Here is a 19,889-nt window from a genome sequence, read left to right as displayed (position 1 = left end):
CAGAGCAACTAAGATGAATTTTACTCATTAACAAGAAGCTTGTGAACAAGCTTGTTAAGTTATATGAACAAGGATGTATTGGTTTGTCTTGCTTTCCTAGAATGTGAGCTTCATGAGCACAGGAACTTTGTTTTTTTGTGTGTGTGTTCACTGATGCATCCGCAGCTCCTAGATCAGAGCCTGGCATATAGTAGGTGCTTAATAAGTACCTATTGAATGAATTAATGAGTATAGGATATTTCTCATGTTTGATTTTTAAAACGTGCATGTTTTTCTTTATTAATGAGACAATGGCTTATGCATTAACTTTTTGTCAACTATGAGTATTATTTCTGCTTATGGCACCCATGACTCTTCTCAGTCTGACTCATTCCTGCTCCTGGCTGAGGTACTGAAACACCTTTCCTTCATCCTCCATTGGTTTCCTCCGCTGCCTCCTTCTAGGCTCTTTGATGGCTTCCATTCATACCTTCTTTTTCTTTCTTTTTGGCTGTTTCTCTTTCTCATCACTCATGTATTCCCTATTCATTTATTCATTCATTCACTTAAGAAATATTATTGACAAAAGCACCTACTGTATGCCAGACTGCTAGGCTTGGAGGAGATGGGGGTAAACAAGACTGTCGTGATCTCTGGACTCATGGAATTTATAGTCTGACGGGGAAGACAGGCCTGGGTGATACATTTCATAAATATCTAATCATAAATCATAGTACATGCTGTGACGACAAAGCTTGGGGAGCCTTAGGAAAGCTTCCATGAGGAAGCTGAGATCTAAAGGAAAATTAGGAGTTGGTAGGTTTGGAGCCTCAGGGAATAGCATGGGGATGGCTGGGGCTGGGGCAAGGGAAGCAGGGTTTACCTGGGGAGCCCAGAGCAGCTGGACTAACTGGAACGAGGGGCTTTCAAGGGCACGATTCAGCCAGGATTCGCTCCTGTCCATCTTTCAGTCATGACTCCTCCTCTAGGACCTGCCTGGCAGGATCCCTACACCGTGACAAACTGCGCTGATATCTTGGTTGTCCGCAAACGGCCTATGTTAACAGATTTCTTTCCTGGATTTGGAAGTCACTTAAAAAAAAATAAAAATTTTATGTCATTGTTAGTTGTGCCTTTGGGTAAGTCACTTAACCTCTCAGAACCTTAGTTTCCCTGAAATGGGAGTAATTCTATCTACCCTGTGAGGTCCTCTGTGACCTCTGGCAGGTCACCCTGTGACTGTCTGTGGGAGGCCCATCTTCCTCACCAGACTGAGAGCCCGAGGGAGGGAGGGAGGGAGGGAGGGTCTAACTCACTGGTGTGCTTTTGGCTCCTGTTACCAGGTATGGCATGGAAGGAGGGGATCGTGGAGGCCTGCATAGAAGAAGGAGCCCCAGGGCTGGGCCCAGAGGACAATCTCTGATTTGAGGGAGGGGGAAGGGCTGCAGAGGGGGGGAAAGTGGAAGACACACCAGTGAAGGCCGAAGCTGGGAGCTGACAGCAACACCAGCAATAATAAAGATAGTGCTAACTTACTGGGCCCTTGCCATGTGCCAGACACTGTTCTACATGCTCTACCTATACTCATTTATCCTTTCAGTAGCCCTGTGAGGTAGGTACTGTTATTATTCCCATTTTACAAATGAGCAAAGTGAGGCACAGAGGGATAAAGTATCTTGCCCAAGGTCACACAGCTAGCAAGTATTGGAGCCTGGATGTAAGACCAGGCACTGTGGCTTCAGAGTGTAGGAAGCAATGAATGTAGAGAAGTGGGAGGCCCTTAACTGCCGGCTCGGAGGCCCATCAAGTCTTTATTCTATTGGCTCTGGGAGCCATGAAGGCTTCGGAGGGAGGGGGTGCTCAGGCTGTGCACGTATGCCCAGGAAAACTGACCGTTGTCATCCCTCTCTCCTGCAGAAACCATCCATGGAGCAGCCCCTGTACAGCAGCAGCCTATGGGGCCCAGTGGTCGATGGCTGTGACTGCATAGCTGAGGGCCTGTGGCTGCCGCAACTACATGTAGGGGACTGGCTGGTGTTTGAGAACATGGGCGCCTACACCGTGGGCATGGGTTCCCTCCTCGGGGGTGCCCAGACCTGCCGCATCACCTATGCCATGTCCCGGGTGGCCTGGTAAGGGGTCCCTGCTGGGAAATGGAGTGGGGGGAGAAGGGAGCAGCCTGGGCAGAAGCAATGAGGGGAACCCCAGGTTTGGGTCCCTGCTCCTGTGTAACCCAATGTGACAAGTAGCTCTTGGCTGCTGATTCCAAGTGAGGCCTGTACTTGGCTGTGGCCGTGAATGAGACTGAGCTTCCCTTGAGGAGCTCAGAGTCCCGTGAGAGACACAGAAGCAGACAGACACTCCTGATAATGCAGTGCTGGAGGGAGGGGGGCAGGCTCTGGAGGCTTAGAGCCCCACCCCCATCCCAAGGCCCAGATCTACCTCCCTGAGGAAGGAAGGATGAAGCCACAGCCTGGTGGACGAGTGGGAGTTAGGTGGCAGGAGGGGCGGGAAGGGGGTTCCAGGCAGAAGGAACAGGGAGCGAGCATAACTTCAGGAAACTACACGAGGTTGTTCGGGGCTGGAGAAGGAGCAGGGCTGGATCTGGGAAGGGCCTTGAAGGCAAGTTGAGAGCTTTGAGCAGCAGCAAGCGGGGACTGGTTCGAAGCCTGAAAGACCACTCTAACTACTGGGTGGATTAAGGGAAGACAAGGGCAGATGTAGATAGAGCTGATCACTTGGGTGGCTGCTTTGTGACCCGGGAAAGACAAAGACTCGCCTGCTCACTGAGCTTGCCCATGCCAGGCCAGCAGTGGGATCCAGTGAGGCCAGATGGAAAGAAATTCACATTTGTTGAAACTTTCTGTCAGGTCCTACCTTAGGCACCTTTTGACGATTTCCTTTTACCCAAACAGAGGTCACTTGCTTGAGGTCGCACAGCTGGTCGGTGATGAAGAGGCCCCCTCTTTGGGGGCTGGGGCAGTTGGGAGGGGCTTTTATGCTGGGCCCTCAGGAGTGAGTGCAGCCTGTGTCCCCAGGGACATGCTGGGTTCCTGAGCCTCTTCCCTGCACCCCCCACCCCCGCCCACCCCCGCCGGAACAGTGCTACCAAATGCCAGGCCTGACGGGGCTCAGTATCAAAGTTGCATGTCATTTATCCAGTCAACAAACCTGTTGTTTCTACTCCCTGCAGGGGCACAGGATAGGCTGATGCCACCATTTTGACATCAGGGGTGTTTTGACAAGGCCTAAAAAACCAAAGTCAAAAACCAATAATCACACAGACTTCCTTATCCCATCCTGGCACCATCACCAGCAAACACAGTTGGATGAGGTTGCAGGGAGTCAGATGCACTCATTACTTAGGAACACAAAATTTTGATGTATTGAAATGGCCATGTCAAAAAATTCCCCATATTAAAGGGGCCTCATCAAAACGTCCTACTTTAGAGTCTGGCTCTGTGCTGGGTCCTGGGGGGTAAAAGAGCATCTGAGAACGTGGTGAGCCAAGGTGCGGACCGGCATACACAGACCCTGGCATAGAGAGTGCCAAGGTCACTAGGGAGGGAGGGCCAGCGGGCTGGGGAGGGTGGTCAGGGCTGCTTCTCAGGAGGCCTGATGGGTATGGAGGGCCAGGCGAGCTGACAGGAGGGTGGTCTGGGCCAGAAGGGGTAGGGGCTTCAGAGTCTAGTCCATCCAAAGAATTTTTAGTAGCTCTGGCTGGTTGGAGTGGCCTGTGGGGAAGAATGGATCAAGAAGGACCATGGAGGCCCAGGTTGGACTTGAACTTGAAGGCAGTAGGGAGCCAGTGAGGGGTTCTAAGAAACTTATCTTTCAAAACCTATTTTGAAAGATAAGGAGACAGAGGCTCAGACAGAGGGTGCTTGGCCCAGAGGACCTCCCACCTGGAAGGGAACGGCCTGACTGGACTCTGCAAAGATACTGACTACTGATTTGCTGCTGAATTGCACATATCGGCAAAGAGGGAGGCCTTCCTGCAGGTGGGGGACTGGAATAGGCTGGAAGCATGAAGGGAGGGAAGGGAAGATGTAGATGGAAGAGGGAGGGTGTTGTGGGGAAGCAGAACTTGGCAGAAGTAAAGGACAGGCTGTCATGCTGCCCCTACCCCCAGGCCTCTTGATACTGAAGCCAGTGCTCTTTCCCTGTCCTACCCGGCGTCCACCCCTCCTCACCAAGTGTTTACCATGTGCCAGCCTGCTGTTGGGGCCACGAGGCAGTGAGTAACTCAGACGTATTCCCTGCCCTGCTATAGCTGGAGGAATGTCAGGGAAGCAGGCATTGAACCCTTGTTGCTATGAAGGAGTACACTGGGCTGTGGGACTCAGCGAACGGTTGATGATGCAGGCAGAGGCCGGATGTGCACAGGCCTAGGATGAGACGTGAGCCCAAAAGATGGCTGCTGTGGCCGGCAACCAGGCAGCCCTGTTGTGTGTGATGGGAGAGGCTGGCAGGGGCCAGATCTTGTGGGGCCTGAGAGTGGAGGGAAACTGCTGGTGACTCAAGAGCAGGTGTTTGCGTTTTGGGAAGTGAACCTGGGTCAGAATTGTCCAGAGGGGGCAAGAGCAGATCAGGGAGACTGCACTTTCCCAGCTAGAGATGGTGGTCTCAGCGGAAACGGAGAGCAGCAGGTACCTTTGAGGATGCTCAGGAACTAGGCTCAGCAGGGATCTACTGGCTGTGGGAAGAAGACAACCTGTGGCAAGAGCAGGAGCCGTTTATTAGCGTGGGGATGTAGGAGAAACAGCTTGTAGAGTTTTTGAGGGGAGGCAGATGATTTTTTTAAAGTACCAAGCTTGGGATATAAAGAATGTGGGCACTGAAGTGAGCGTTGGGTTGAGTCCTAGTTCTACCACCTTCTAGGGTAGAAGATGTGACCTTGGGCAGGTAACTTCTGAGTCTCAATTTCCTCAGAGTAAAATGGGGACGATAATGTCACCCTTACAGGGTTTTGGGAGGATACTAGATACTGTAGTAAAGTGCCTGGCACAATAGTGGGCATATCAGTGAATGTGGGTTCCTCTCCCTTGTGGGGGTAGACTCGGGGGAGAAGGGAGCAGCGGAGGAAGAAGGGGCAGCAGGCCTTCCCCCGCCCCTGCCCCTGGGTTCTGTGGCCCCAGCGGCACCAGGTCTTCCAGTGCAGCAGCCATCAGGAGTTCCTGGCCTGCGGGCCCCGTGCTGGCTGCCTCCAGGGACCCCCTCTCACTTGCAGGGAAGCCCTGCGAGGGCAGCTGCTGCCTGCAGAACAGGACGAGGACGCCGAGGGCACGTGCAAGCCTCTGTCCTGTGGCTGGGAGATTGCAGACACCTTGTGCATGGGCCCTGTCTTCACCCCGGCGAGCATCATGTGAGCGGGGCCCGTCCACCCACCCCCGCCCCGGAGAACCCCAGCGGGGCCGCAGAGATGCCTCTGGGAGCGGAGGGGAAGGTGGCAATCAGGAGCACCCTCTGGCCAGGACTCCGGCGCTCGCTCTGCCGGCCCCGCGCTCCCCCTGCAGTGTTTCTGCCCTGTAAATAGGAACAGTCTTACGCTCCCTGTAGTTCAAGTATGCAACATAAATCCTGTCCCTTCCAGCTGTGTCTGCCTCCTCTGCAGTGCCAGGGGCCTGGTCAGCCAGGTATGGGGGTGTTCTTGGGGTGTCCCTTGGTCTCCTTCCCACCTTTGTAAATATGAAGTGAATAAATATTTAGGTTGTTTAATACGCCAGTGGAACCCGGCGGTTCAATCCACGAAGCAGCCTGCGTGAGGCCAGGACTTCCCCACCCTACTATGATAACCCCATGCCCTCTGCTTCGGTCCTGACCCGCTGCAGTGTGGGCACCTCCCACTGCCACCCAGCTTCCTGACTCATCTCTCTCGTCTTCACAAGCTTCCATGCCTGGCTTCATGAGGAAGGGGGAGCTGTCAGGGGCTTGGGTCGGGGTCACGGTTGTCTCCGTGCGGCACCGGGGCTGCAGCTCATGGCTGGTGAGGGGCTTCTGTGTGAACCCAACAGCCAGCTTAAGTCCCGGCCCAAAGTGGGGAAAACTGAATATTTGACACCGCTTTTGGAAATTCATACCAAAGATAAAGAGTAAAGAGGTGGGTCCCTGGGAGGTTCTGAGGAGACCCCGTACCCTTCCTCTCCTTGCAGGCCAGCAAGGCAATCAGAGTAATGCAAATATGTGCTGGTTGGTTTTGCTTATTCAGGCAGTAATTGTTAGAACATGGTTGGCTACAGACTACTGCCACATCCAGTGCCAACGGCTCTGATGCTCATGTCTCCTCAGACACTGGCAGTTCTCTTCAGGACTTCACAAGGGTCTCAAGCTATGCAACTGGGGTGTGTGAGCCGCTTAGAAAAGGAGTTCAGATTTTAGAGTTCCCCCAGCTGCTACCGGTGACCCTAAAGATTCTTCTTCTGCAATTAAAAAAAAATTGAGATATAATTCACATGCCTTAAAATTCACCCTTTCAAAGTGTAGAATTCAGTGGTTTTTAGTATATTCACAGAGTTTGTGCAACCATCACCACTACCTAATTCTAGAACATGTTCATTACCTCAAAAAGAAACCCCATATCCACTAGCAGTCACTCCCCATTCTCCCCTCCCCCAGCCCCGGCACCCACGAATCTATTTTCCATCTCTGTGGACTTGCCTGGTCTAGACATTTCATTGCGATTGTTTTTATATCTTCACTTGAGCTTCTCACTGGGTAAGCCTAGTACAATGTGTGGTTTTTTTTTCCCCCACCACCAAGCAATTCTCAGACACCAGCCGGGCATCCTACAACTCCACTCAATTCTGACACTACCTACCTAAGAGATAGAATCAGATCCCACAGGTTAAGGGCTCAGTCCTACAAATCTGAACAACAGAGCAAGGAGTCTGAACTTAATTCTGCAGGCAGCAGGGAGCCCTATATGCTTCTGGAAGAGAAGCATGACAGGGCCTTTGAGAGGAAAATTGAAAGTGTATTCAAAAGGGGCCAAGGAAGACCTAGTGCGCTGGTGGTAGCATGCACTTCCTTCACTCCCTAGCCTGTTTAAGGCAGGTCCAGCCAGCGAGCCTGATGGGGGTCCAAGGGACACAAGTCGTCATCTCTGTCCACCCCTGCTCAGGAGGAAGATGGTGGCTCTCTGGGTGTCCCCCCCACCCCCCGCCACTCATTCCAGCTGTAAAGGGATCATACGGAAGGCAACAGGATGTGAGTTCCCAGTCAACCCTTTGCTCCATTTTAAACCCTCTTCCTGGCACCTAGGGGATGAGTAGCTAAGCCCGTGTAAACTTAACCTACAAAATTATCTGATATAGGCTCCTAACAGTCAGAGGGATCTTTATGAAACATGAATCCGATCTTGTCAATCCTCTGCTGAAAACCCTCCGGTGGATTCCCACTGTGATGCCAATGAAAGTTAAATTGCCTGAGATCTCCGCCCACTTTCCAACCTCATCTCCTGCCACTCTTCTCACCATGCACCGGCCTACTGGCCTCTTTTCAGTTCCTCACGTCTACTGAGTTCTTTTTTTTTTAAACATCTTTATTGGAGTATAATTGCTTTACAATAGTGTGTTAGTTTCTACTTTATAACAAAGTGAATCAGTTATACATATACATATGTTCCCATATCTCGTCCCTCTTGCATCTCCCTCCCTCCCACCCTCCCTATCCCACCCCTCTAGGTGGTCACAAAGCACGGAGCTGATCTTCCTGTGCTATGCGGTTGCTTCCCACTAGCTATCTTCCAGACCTTTGCCCTTGCTGTTCCTTCTGCCTAAATAGCTCTTTTTCCAGCTTCTCCAGGGCTGACTCATGCCTATCTTAAAGGGCTCACGTTAAATGTCACCTTCTCAGAAAGGCCTTTTCTGTACACCCTATTTAAAGTGGCCCCCCAGCTAATTATGTGGAGTCACATTTTACAGAAGTTAGATTCTAAAGGCAGTATTTAAGGCAAGAAACACATTGTCAAAGTTGTCACTGAAAATCCCTGAGAAAGCTATCATACTGGAGGCAGTACATCATTCCTCTCTTTGTGTTCCTCTAACACACCAGGCACATTTCCTTATAACCCCAAATAGCTCCATGATCTTTCTCCCTCACACCTTCAGATCTTTGCTCACGTTACCTTCTCAGTGAGGCCTTCCTGACCACACTCTTTAGAACTGTGATACTCCCACCCCAGTATCCCATGATCCCCTCCGTAGCCTCACCTTTTACTCCTGCACCCCACAGCTCATCATCTGACATGCATTTTACTTAGAATTAGGCTCTTAAGGGCAGAGATGTGTTTGTTTACTGCCGTGTTCCTAGTGCCTAAAGCACTGCCCACAAACAAATATTCAACAAATAAGTTGAATGAATCTTTCAAGTCTCAGCTGGGGTATCTCCCTTTTCTCTTACTCTCTGCCTGGATATTGCACCTCTGTGCTTCCACAGCGTGCTGCATTTACCCATATTAAAGAACTGTTGATCGCAATGTATTGTAATCTTTCTACTCGTCTCCCCGCAAATCTGTTAATTCCACAAAGAGAGGGAATATTTCTCCTACTTGCCAGTGTCATCTGGAGCCTGGGTTTGTGCTTAGCACAGAGTAAGTGCTTAGTGTCTTTTGAATAAACTAGTCTTGGAGGATGGCGGTGGGGGGCGGTTACCCCTGAACCTCGAGGCAGAGGTATCTGGCCCCTTCTCCTCAGCTCCTGAACAGCAGCCTAGATCCTGCGAAGGGCAGGCCACTAACTGGAACGGGCTGGGGTCGCTGCAGGCTTCCAGGGTTGCACCCAGGAGGAGCGCGGGTCCACATACTAGTGAGCCTTAGGTGGGGAGGCATACAGGATGTCTCAAAAGCTCTTCCTGCTCTTCCACTCAGCTGGGTGACCGTGAGGTAGGACTGCCATACAAAATATGGGAAGCCCAGTTAAATCTGAATTCAGAAAACGACGGCTACTTTTTCAGTAAACGTATGACCCATAACTATTAGGGGTATCCTTATACTAAAACACTGTTGTTCCCCTGAACTTCAACTTTAACTGGGCGTCCTGCATTTTAGCTGCTAAATCCGGCAACCCTACCCTGCAAGTTCCTGTCTCTCTCTGGGTTCGCTTTCCCCATCTGTGCAATGCGGGTATTCCTGTGACACTTGCCTCAGGGCCTCCTCAGGCGGAGCAAACCACCCCAAGGCCGTTCCTCCGCTAAAAGGAGTCGTGTGCGAAGCGCGCTGGTCTCGGGAGAGGTTCTCGCTGGGTGAATATGAACAAGCCCCGGTCTCCAGGAGCTCACTTGTCTCATCTGAGCCTCCGAGCCTAACCGGAGTGGAAACGATGCCCTTAATCACCTCCTAGCGTAACCTTACACACTCGGCTTTCAGCCGCTTCAACTACCCGTCACACCCCCGAGTCCCGGCGGACGCGGATTTCCGGCGGCATGACGTCACTTCCGTGTCAGAGAGCCTCCCAGGCTTCGAGGCCCGTCTTCTGGCGCCCTCTGCTTGAGCGGAGGAGGACTTTACCAAACAGCGAGAAGAGACAGCCGAGTCCGTTGGCTGAAGGACGGACAGACGCCGCCCGCAGCCTCCACCAGGGGAAAATCGAGCCTTCGCCGAGGGCGGGCCCCCACGAGCAAGGGGTCCCGTTGGCACACAGGAGGCAGGCAAGGGGGCGACCGTGCCCCTGCCCGGCTAGAAAGGCCCTCAGTAACACCGGAACTGGGCTTCTGCCCACCAGGTACTTCCGCTTCCCCTTACAAAGTAGGAGCATCCCTGAGTAACGGGACCAGAGAGCTGTATCGATCTTAGGAGGCTCGTCCCCAGTGTCTTCCCCACTCATCCATTTCATTCCCTACAGGAGACACCCGATGAATTCACGCAGAAAATCATGGGCTTTGGAAGAATTCCTGGCTTGCAGGCTAAGGTGTTTTACGTTTTAAAATAATAAAGAGTACTCACTGTGTGCCATGCCCTGCCCTCGCCCTTGACTCGCACTTTTTCGTTTAATCCGCACTAACCTGTGAAGTGGATTTTATGACACAGACTCTGACTTCTCAGTGCCTGTGTTGGAATCCTGGCTCTGCCAGTTATTACCTGTGTTTTCTGTGCCACAGTTTCTGCATCTGTAAAATGGAATAATATACCTACCGCATATCCTAATTCTAAGGATTAAATAAATTAACATATTTAAAATGCTCAGAATAGCAGCTGATCTGTGGTCACCATAGGAGCCACTTAGGTTATTTCCATTTATAAATTAGGAAACTGAGGCTTAGATATGACGTAACTTGTCTAGAATAGATAGTAACTAGTGGAGGCAGGTTGGGAAGCATCTCTGCCTACTCTGGAAGAACCTCTCAGTCATACTCACCCAGCCCTCTTCCTATGGAAGCCTGTGGGGACCAGAATTGCCTTTAGAGCAGCACATGTATTTATTTAGTAGGACACTATTACCAAATGACTGCTCTCTGGGCATTTAATAATGCCAATTAAGATGGTGAGGTTCTATAGCTTGTTCTATACATCTCCATTGAAGATGGTGAGGCTGCAAGATCCATCTCCTGCTAAATTTCATTGATATAAAAATCAGCAGAAACGAACTTCTGAACATGTCGACTTTGAGATCCAAGTGGAGATAATTATAATTTGGTGTGCTAAGTGGTGTGTTAGTGGAAAGCACAGGGTGCCAAGGGAAGTCTGATTAGGGATAGACGTAACTGCCTGCTAGAAGTTAGGATGGACTTGGCAGAAGCAATGGATGGAAGCAGAAACCTTGATGGGTGAGTAGGAGTTGGCCAGGTAGAAAAGTCTGGGGAGGTTGAGGGAAGCATTCCAAACCAGGGAAGTGGTGTGTAAAGGGATAGAAGTGCGATAATTCAGAGCTCTTTCTTAGGAACTGGAGTACAGGATGGAAGATGAGAATGAAATAGTGATTGAGGAATATTATGAAGGGTTATGTCCCAGTATCAGCAAGTTAACAGAAGTTTCTGAGAAAGGGAGAGAAGAGATCAGCTTTGCACTTTAGGTGGCTCACTAGGAGGTAGTGATGAGGTTGTGGTAGGCAGGCTCTAAGATGTCCCCAGTGATCCCAAACAATAGTGTTCACATACTGATATGATTCTCTCTCCGTGAGTACGGACTGGGCTTATTGATTCCATTCTAATGAATAGAATATGTTAGAAGTGATGGGTTACCATTTCTGAGATTAGATTACAGAAAGACCGTAACTTCTGTCTTTGGCACCCTCTCTTTCTTGCTCACGTGCTCTTAGGGAAGACATCTGCCATGTTGCAGGCTGCCCTATGGAGAGGTTTAGGTGTCCAGGAACTGATGTTTCTGTCCACTAGCAAGGACTTGAGGACTTCTAATAGCCACATAAGTGAGCTTGGAGGTAGATCCTCCTCCAGGTGAGCGTTGGCATGACTGTAGCCCTGGCCAACACTTGGTGGCAGCCATGTGAGAGACCCTGAGCCAGAGGCACCCCTAAGCCATGCCCAGATTTCTGACCCACAGAAACTTTGAGATAATAAATATTTGTGGTTTTAAGTTTTAACAAAAATTTAAGGTAATTTTAATGCAGCAATAGTTAACTAGATAATAGAGAGGGATTAGAAGCAAAGAGAAGGCAGGGGGGATTAGGAGGGGACACTTGTTCTAGGTCAGGGAAGAGATGATGAGAATCTGGATTGGGGCAGCAGCTCTGTGGGTAAAGAGCAGGGAACGGATTTGAGATAGGTCTGGAAACAAAGGAAAGACATTTGGCAATGGAGTTGGATGTGGGAATGAGGGAGGAGGCGGAGGAAAGAACAACACCAGTGTTTGGTAAAACGGGGGGTGGTGTTAGCTAGAGTTGCCAGCATGCAGGCCACTGGGGATGAGTTTAAAAAGTAGCTCCTTGAGATTTCTGGCAACAACAAGATAGATCAGCAAGCAGACTCTAGGTTGGACAAAGAGAACAGTCACTGTGGTCTGGGGAAAAAGTACTGCAGAAAAATAGAATCAAGGGAGTAAGAACTGGAAGGAACTCTCTTCCCTGAATTAGGTTTTCTTGTCAAAGTGTATGGTATACTACTCTCCCCTTCATCTGGTCATTCATTCAGCAAATATGTATTAAGTGCCTTCTCTGCGCCAGGCACTATCCCAGGCACTGGGGATGTAAAAGTGAGCACAAGAGTCTCTGCCTTCATGGCATTCCTATCTTCATTGCAGGAAGAGAAACAATAAGATTTTTGGCTTCTGGTTCTTACTCTCTCCTACATTGCTTCTGTCTTAATCTTTGACGATTTCAATATACACAGAGATGATCCTTCCAACATTGTTCTCTCAGTTTCTTGCTTCAGAGATCTTGTCCTCTCTCTACCTCAGGCACTCATTCCATGGTCATACCCTAGACCTTATCATGAATCTAATGCTCTAAACAATACCGCATGTCTTTCCAATTATTCTCTCTCCTGTTCTGACCCCATCAATCCTTCCATGCCAGGAAGTGAAATCTATTAATCCTACATTTTGCATTATCTCTCTCCCTGTTAATGTCCTCTCCTCCAGTTATATCAGTCAGGATAGGCTAGGTGCTGCTGCAGTAACAAATACTCCCAACATTTCAGGCTTATATTTAAGGCTTACATTTTAAGCTTTAATACAACGAAGAAAGATTTATTTCTTGCTTGCACAACTTGAACATCGTGGGTCAACAGAAGGCTCTGCTTTTCGTAGTCAGAAACCCAGGGTGACGGAAAAGCCACCATCTCAAATAATGTTGGTCACTATGGGAGAAGGAAAAGAGAACTCTGGAGAGTCATGTTGGCAATTAACTGCTCCATCAAGAATCTGTAATCTGATTGGCCAGAACCAGTCACATGGCCATACTTAGCCTCAAGTGGACTGGAAAGTGCATTTCTACCCAAAGTCCAGAAGCAAGGGGTGGGATTGGAGAACTGGAATATTTGTGAATAGCACTTAGAGTTTCCCATGCCAGCTGAAATTCCATGGTTAATCTTTATCATCACTCCCTTGCATTCACCCTCTACTTCCTTGCCTCTTTTTCATTTGTTGTATGTGTACTCTCTTAGCAAAACCACAACTCTGGTTAAATATAGCTTTCCACCTTCACCTATGCAGCTGAAAGCTCCTCTTAGAGTTGCCAACAACTTCTCAGGACAGTACCTCCAGCTTACCCTAGATTGGGCCAATATTCCTGTCTTTCATACTTCAGGATTGGAGGTGAGGTGTGGACAAGAGCATTCACAGAAGACTTCACTGAGGGAGGAAAGAAACTTTTGTGAATTGATCTCCTACTGTGGACCACTGTGTATGCATAACTACCCTGGACTATGCCTTGAAGATTGGGGAGGATTTGCCTCTTTGGTCACCAGAGAGGAAAGGGGGAAGATATGTGGGATGGAGTGATGGGGAGGAGATACACAAAGATGTGCAGGTGGGAAGTAGATTTAGTGTGTAGGGGCAGCAATGATGATGAGGCATGTTGCTCCTGCCTCCTAAGCCTCTCTTGAGTTCAACTGTGTCTTAATATTCCTGCTGCTGCTGCCAAAGTCTACCATCATAATCTTTACCTCTCCTCTCTCTTCAACTCCTCCTAGCCGATCTCCCTAACTCTAGCCTCAATTCCTGTCCAGTCCATCCTTTAAGTGGAAGTTAGAGTGACCTTCCTAAAATTATCTATCTATCTATCTATCTATCTATCTATCTATATCTATCTATCTATATCTATCTATCTATCTATATCTTATCATGTTACTTCCTGGCTTGAATCTCTTCAGGGGATGCCCACTGCTTTCAGAATGAAGCCAGGATTTCTTAGCAGGTCCTTTGCTGCCTTGAAGGTCCTAATCTGTGCTGTCCATTATGTTAGCCACCAGCCTCATGTGGCTATGGAGCACTCAGAATGTGGCTAGTCTGATTTGAGATGTGCCATAAATGTAAAATACACCCCAGATTTCAAAGGTGTAGTTCAAAGAGAAGAATGTAAAACATCTCATTAGCAATTTTAAAATATTGACTACATACTGAAATGATAATATTTGCCTATATTGGGTGAAATAAAATATTATTAAAATTAATTTCACTAATTTCTTTTTACCTTTTAAAATGTAGCTACTAGAAAATGTAAAAGTACATATGTGGCTCATATTATACATATAGTGGACCATGCTGACTGTATACCCCACCAGTTTCATCTCTCTGCACTATGTTAATTTTAGTTAAAGTTTTTTCATTAAAATGAACAGAAACTGACTTTGAAAGAAATGAAAATTAAAAGTTTGGGGAATTGATTGCAGGGGGCTTCAGAATCAAAGGGATTATTGATGAGTGGGTCTGGAAAGGAGGAGGGCAGCTCTAAGGGCCTCAGCAGCAGAGGTTCACAGACATTGATGTAACTCAGCTCCATTTCTAGGTCTCACATTCCACATTTCAAATTCCTAGGAAGAGAGACTCTGATTAGATCAGTTTAAATCAGGTGTGTCTACTCCTGGATCAATCCACTGTGGCTGAGGAAAGAAGGACTCATTGTGAGCTGCCTACTGCACAGTTCCCACCCTCAACCCTCCAGCTACTATGTTCCTAAAAGGTAGTATAAGCACTCTAACCTCTAGGAGTCAGCAAGCTTTTTCTGTCAAGGGCCAGATAGTAAATGCTTTATGCTTTGTGAGCCATAGCATCTCTTTGACAACTATTCCACTCTGCTGTGTAGAGCGAAAGCAGTCAGAGACAATACATAAGTGAATGGACATGACTATATCTCAATAGAACTTTATTTATAAAGCTAGAAAGTGGTCCATAGTTTGCCAACACCTTACCTTGTACTTTCTGTTCCCTCTGCCGGTACTATCCTTTCCCACCTTCCTTCCAGCAAGCTCCTAGTCATCCTTCAGTTCTCGGTTTAGATGCCACTTCTTGGAAACTTTCCTTAACCCTCCTCCCCTGGCTAGTTAGTGGTCTCTTCTTTATGCTCCCCCAGACTCCTGTACCCCATCCAAGCGCTTCTCATACTCTGTCGTCATTGTTCTGTTACGGCCACTAGATTACTAGCCTGGGTCTCATTTGTTGTTATAAACCCAGCACCTGGCATGCCCAGCACATGGTACACACCTGAGTATCACTGGATGAATGGAAGAAGCCGTGAACCTGTGGCTGGCAGACAGAGCAGATATCCTGAGATCTTAGGGCAGTGGTGAGAATTCTGGGCTTTTGTATTAGCTGCATGAAACCCATTTCCTCACTTTGTTGCTCCTCTGAATCCCAGGGCTCAGGCGGTAGACAAGGAGAGAGGAGGCTCCAGGCCGGGCAGGGGTCCAGGGATCTGGCAATTTCCATGCCATCCAAGCCTTGCCTGTCAGGGGCCTTAGGGCTGTGTTCCCCCTAAGAACCATGTAACAAGCTGAAACACCATGACCTCAGGAAAGCACTGGTGATGTGAGTGTTTAAAAATATGAGAAGTGGAAAGTTCTAAGGACTGCAAGCCTTGGATAATATGATAAGCCACACCCCAACTGGGGTGAAACCAGGAGTGCTCTCATCCAGTCCTTGGAGGAGGACTTCCTGCTCCTTGGTCAGGTTCCCTGTGGAGGCCCCACGAGGCAGGGGGCATCGCAGGGAAGTAGGGGGGCAGCGTGTGGCCAAGGGTCTTGGCCTTGGTCTCATAGTCACCGAAGGCCACAGTTACAGGGGCTGCAGAATGGGCTTCCTCGCCCTGAGAGGTTGATGAGTAATTTCCAGCAGAACCTGGACAAGGGCACAGGAGACTATGAGGTCCCACACGTGGTTGTGGCCTCTGTGAGGCTTCATCCAGCTCAGCACATCATCCCCTGTTGCCTCAAGAGAGTAAGGAGAGTTTCTCCTCTTAAGGGAGACAAAGAATAAAGCTGAAATAGAACCTCCCTGTCCTTATGGTCCTTGAGTGACTTACCTGGGCCCCTCATGTGGATGGCAGGCTGGGGTGGGTGACCCGAGACCACCGACGGCAGGTCTTCCATAAGATGCAGCTTATGACCAGCAGAGTGGACGAGGAGAGCAGGGTTGGGATGATGATCACCGCAGCCTGCAAGCCACCCACATCTGGCCGAAGGGATGGAGGCATCAGGGCAGTGGTAGTAGACTGCTCCCCAGGGGCAGGCTGTGCCCCTGCCCTCAGTAGCTGTGACCCACACAATACTGGGCTCCCAGGTCTGGAGGAGGCATGGTACAGAGCAAGAACAGGCTTGGAGGCAAAGATTGAGTGACCTTGGACAAGCAGCCAAAAGTACTTTTCCCCCATTGTTTGGCACTTGTTGCTTGGTACATGTTTGTGGACTAAAAGGGAGAGAAGTGATGCTAATAACACCAGGTGCTTTATATACCTTGACTTATACAGGTTGGCAAGATGCTATTCCCATTTACCAGATGGAGAAGGTGAGATGCAGGGGCTGCCCCTTTGCCTCATATTCAACCCTTAACTACATGACCTCATTTCCGGACTCCTATCCCTAGCACATGCTGTTCCCTCTTCCTGGAACACTTTCCCCAGCTGTTACTCATGCTGCAGGTTTCAGCTTCTGTGGCACCTCCTGCAGCAGGCCCCTCTTCTCTGAGTTCCTGCACCTCCCCTATTGTTCTAGCCCAGCCCTCCGCACGTGTGCTGCGACTGCCTGGTCACTGCTGGCTCTTTGCTGGAGACCTGAGATGCACCTGTCCTTGCTCATCTCAGTGCTAGCACATCGTAGTCACTCAGTAGGGATTTGTTAGGTAAGTGATTGAATGGGAGAATGAGGGAGTGGAGAGGACAGTGGGACTCTCTAGGAGGAGAGTGAGGATGGGGCTCCTCTGGCCCAGCCCTCCCCCCACCCACAGGTAATGCTACCTTTTCTCCTTCGGGACCTGCCCAAAGTCAACATTTCCCTGGAGCTGGGGGAGGGTGGACCCAGGCTGGGTTGAACAAACACGGCCTTCCCCACCTGACTGCCCCACCCCCAATCAGTTCTGGGCATTTGGCTCCAGTCCAAGGACTGTTTCTGGTTCACCAGCTTCCCTCTGTGAAAACTGGTCAGTGCTATGTAGGAGGTGAGGGTGGGCTGGGAGGCACAAAGCCTGGATTCACCTAGCTCTGCCATGAACATGCTGTGTGACCTTGAGGAATTCACCTCCTCTCTCTGGCCTCAGTTTCCTCAACTGTAGCTAGGGAAGAATGATCCCTGCACACAGCACAGTGGTATGGGTATGGGAGGATAATAACAAGTGTGGGTTTGGGAGTCACACAGCCCTGGGTTCAAATCTGAGCTTTACCACTTAATTGGAAAATCACCTTAACTCTCTGGACTTAGTGTTCTCATCTGTAAAATGGGAATAAAATGGTACCTCCTCTCAGGCTTGTTGTGAGGATTAAACGAGATGACAGCTAATAATATGCATTCTGTTAATGATCCCTCAAGGCCTGGCGTACAATTAGATTTAACAAATCATAAGGGTGTTCAGGGGCTTGGAGAGAAAAGAGAGCATTTGGAAACATGGGTTCGAATTGGGTTACAGAATTTCAGAGCTGGGAATGTGCCTTAGGAACCTTGTGGCATGTCGGTGAGGAGACTGAGACCCACCCCTAAACTTCCCGCAGAGCAGAGAAGCGTCTTGTGCAAGATCACACTTAATTCCACACTATTTGGCTGGTAAATTCCTGGGGCAGAGCATGGGCTTGGGTTGGGAAATTGGGTATTTGCTTTGGAAAACTTTCAAGTGGCTCAGCTCCTTCCCCCATCCTCCCCCCACCTCCATCTGCCCCTGTTCCTCCCCCAATCTGGTCAGTATGAGGGAAAGCTGGCCGAAGAGCTGGCTGAAGTGCAACGGCAAGTGGCACTCCTCCCCTCATCCCCCACTTGATTCCAGAGGCCCTTCTCCACCTCAAGGTCAGGATCACCCAAGTCCCCTACCCCCCAGGATTGGAGGAGCCCAGGGTCCAGGAAAGCAGCCGAGGAAAGGGCAAGGCAGGTATCTACTTACTGCACCGGTGGGCAGCAGTGGAGAAGTTACAGGGGGCCTCTGAGCCCATCAGTGAGGTGTTGGGGCCTTCGCTCAGGACGGGTGGAGGCAGCAGGTGCTCAAGGCCTTCCTGGGTCTTCCCTTCCTAAAAGTAGGGACAGGCCAAGGTTACACCCTGGAGCAACAGGTTCTGGCCCACTGTTGTAGCAGGTTCCCTACTCAGAATGGGGCTTAGGAAGAGCAGGCTTCTAGGGGGGCCCTCAAGGTCAAACAACCTTACTGCATTAAACTGACGTTGTAGAAGACTATTTAACAGCATGGAAAAAAAATTCAGTGGAGAAAAAAATAGGCTATGGAACAATAGGAGAGTGTGTTCGATTTTGGTAAATAATACTCACGTGGAAAAAAAACCTGTAGACCTTATCACCCAAACGCTAGCAGTGGTTATCTCTGAACAGTGGTTGATGGGTAATATTTACTCTGCGTGTCTTGACTGTATTTTCCAAATTTTCTATGATGAACATGTTATAAGAAAAAAACATTTACTTAGGAAAGCAACACATTTAAAATGAGCAAGCCTTTTGACCAACAAATTCTATTTGTAGGAATTTACAGAACTCATAGGAAATAAAGAATGAACATAGTTTTGTAAAAGAAAATTCTGTTTTTGTTTATGCATAAGGAAGAATGCCTGGAAGGACCTGCACCAAACTGTTAATAGCTGTTGACTCCTGGGAGTGGGAGGAGGGGACTTTCTGTCTTATGGTCTTACGTCTATTTGAATTTTTTTGCAATAAGCAGAAGTTATTTTATAATTGAAAAAAATAAAAAGAACAAACAATCAGACAATGTCCCTAGTCTTTGCCGGCTCTTCCTGGTTCTCTCTGTGCACAATCTGGCTGGGGGTGGTCAGTGTGCTCACCCTGGGCATCTTTAGCGAGGAGCCATCCCTGGTCTCTAAGCTCCCTCCCAACTTGGAGATGGAGTGCTTTTCATGACTCCAGCTTGGACACTAACCAGGTCCAGCCGGCAAATATTTTCTGAGACACTCTCTGCACCCACGTCCCCGGGGAACATGACCCCCGCTTCAAGATGCTCATGGTCTAGTGGTAGTGGAAGACCCAAAGTGCTACAAGGGTCCAGAGCATTGAGTTCTGCTGGATCTGAACGACCAGGGCAGCTTCACCTTGAATGGGACGTGAAGGATGAGTAAGATTTCAACAGGAAGGAAAAGGAGGGCAAGGGCATGCTAGGAGGCGGATGGGTATTACAAAAGCGGAGGTGTTAAGGACCAGAATCTGCTTAACATTTTCCATTTGGGATCCTAATATTCTGAGTGCTCTGATTCTAACATTATATGCACCATTTTTTTCTCCTCCACCGTGAGATCCCCAAAACAGAAAGGCAGTTGTTGTGTCACCATTAGCCTGTTGGGTACTGGTGAGGGGGAATGAGGGCTGAAAGCTTGGCCAAGAGTAGGACTTGGATCGGTTCAGTGCATGGGAGCCACGGTCATTTCTGGCTGGGTCTGTGCCCACACAGTAACAGCTGCTGTAGAGCTGGCCATGTGGAGTTGTAAGAGTTCTCCTCTGTCTTCCTATCCCTACTATTATCTTTCTCCCACCTGCTTGGTGTGGTGCCTGAAATCCCACCACTAGCTACTCTTTAAGAGAGGTCTCTGGGACTTCCCTGGAGGCACAGTAGTTAAGAATCCACCTGCCAATGCAGGGGACACGGGTTGGAGCCCTGGTCCAGGAAGATCCCACATGCTGCGGAGCAACTAAGCCCGTGCACCACAACTACTGAGCCTGCGCTCTAGAGCCCGTGAGCCACAACCACTGAAGCCCGCGCCTAGAGCCCATGCTCCACAAGAGAAGACACCACAACGAGAAGCCCACGTGCCACAGCGAAGAGCAGCTCCCGCTCGCCGCAACTAGAGAAAGCCCACACGCAGCAACGAAGA

At 49.4% G+C, this 19,889-nt stretch overlaps 1 protein-coding gene and 1 long non-coding RNA gene across 8 annotated transcripts in view; one reads left to right on the top strand and one right to left on the bottom strand.

The window, feature by feature from the left end:
• AZIN2 (antizyme inhibitor 2) overlaps positions 1 to 15,857 on the top strand; it is a 47,441-nt gene extending 31,584 nt beyond the window's left edge. For 3 of the 7 annotated variants that reach the window (XM_082424644.1, XM_082424641.1, XM_082424646.1), the window contains 3 exons: positions 1,897 to 2,111; positions 5,210 to 5,344; positions 5,573 to 5,845. In XM_082424644.1, the coding sequence (XP_082280770.1) occupies positions 1,897 to 2,111; positions 5,210 to 5,344; positions 5,573 to 5,744 (522 nt within the window). In that variant the 3' untranslated portion in view covers positions 5,745 to 5,845. Of the gene's footprint in view, positions 1 to 1,896; positions 2,112 to 4,111; positions 5,167 to 5,209; positions 5,846 to 9,343; positions 9,801 to 13,175 lie in introns of those variants that run through there. The other 4 variants (XM_082424643.1, XM_082424642.1, XM_082424647.1 and 1 more) reach the window with 4 other exon arrangements.
• LOC309642806 lies at positions 12,646 to 19,744 on the bottom strand. Its single transcript, XR_014253387.1, has 3 exons — positions 17,948 to 19,744; positions 15,888 to 16,036; positions 12,646 to 12,726 (listed from the first exon to the last, which is right to left on the bottom strand). It is a non-coding gene; the product is annotated as an uncharacterized lncRNA (long non-coding RNA).
• Between the last annotated feature and the right edge of the window lie 145 nt (positions 19,745 to 19,889).

The sequence above is a fragment of the Balaenoptera physalus genome (genome assembly GCF_965194825.1).
Source record: "Balaenoptera physalus genome assembly, chromosome: 1".
In the NCBI taxonomy this organism is placed as follows: domain Eukaryota; kingdom Metazoa; phylum Chordata; class Mammalia; order Artiodactyla; family Balaenopteridae; genus Balaenoptera; species Balaenoptera physalus.
The sequence above is the reverse complement of the archived record's forward strand: the minus strand, read 5'-3'. Positions and strand labels throughout refer to the sequence as shown.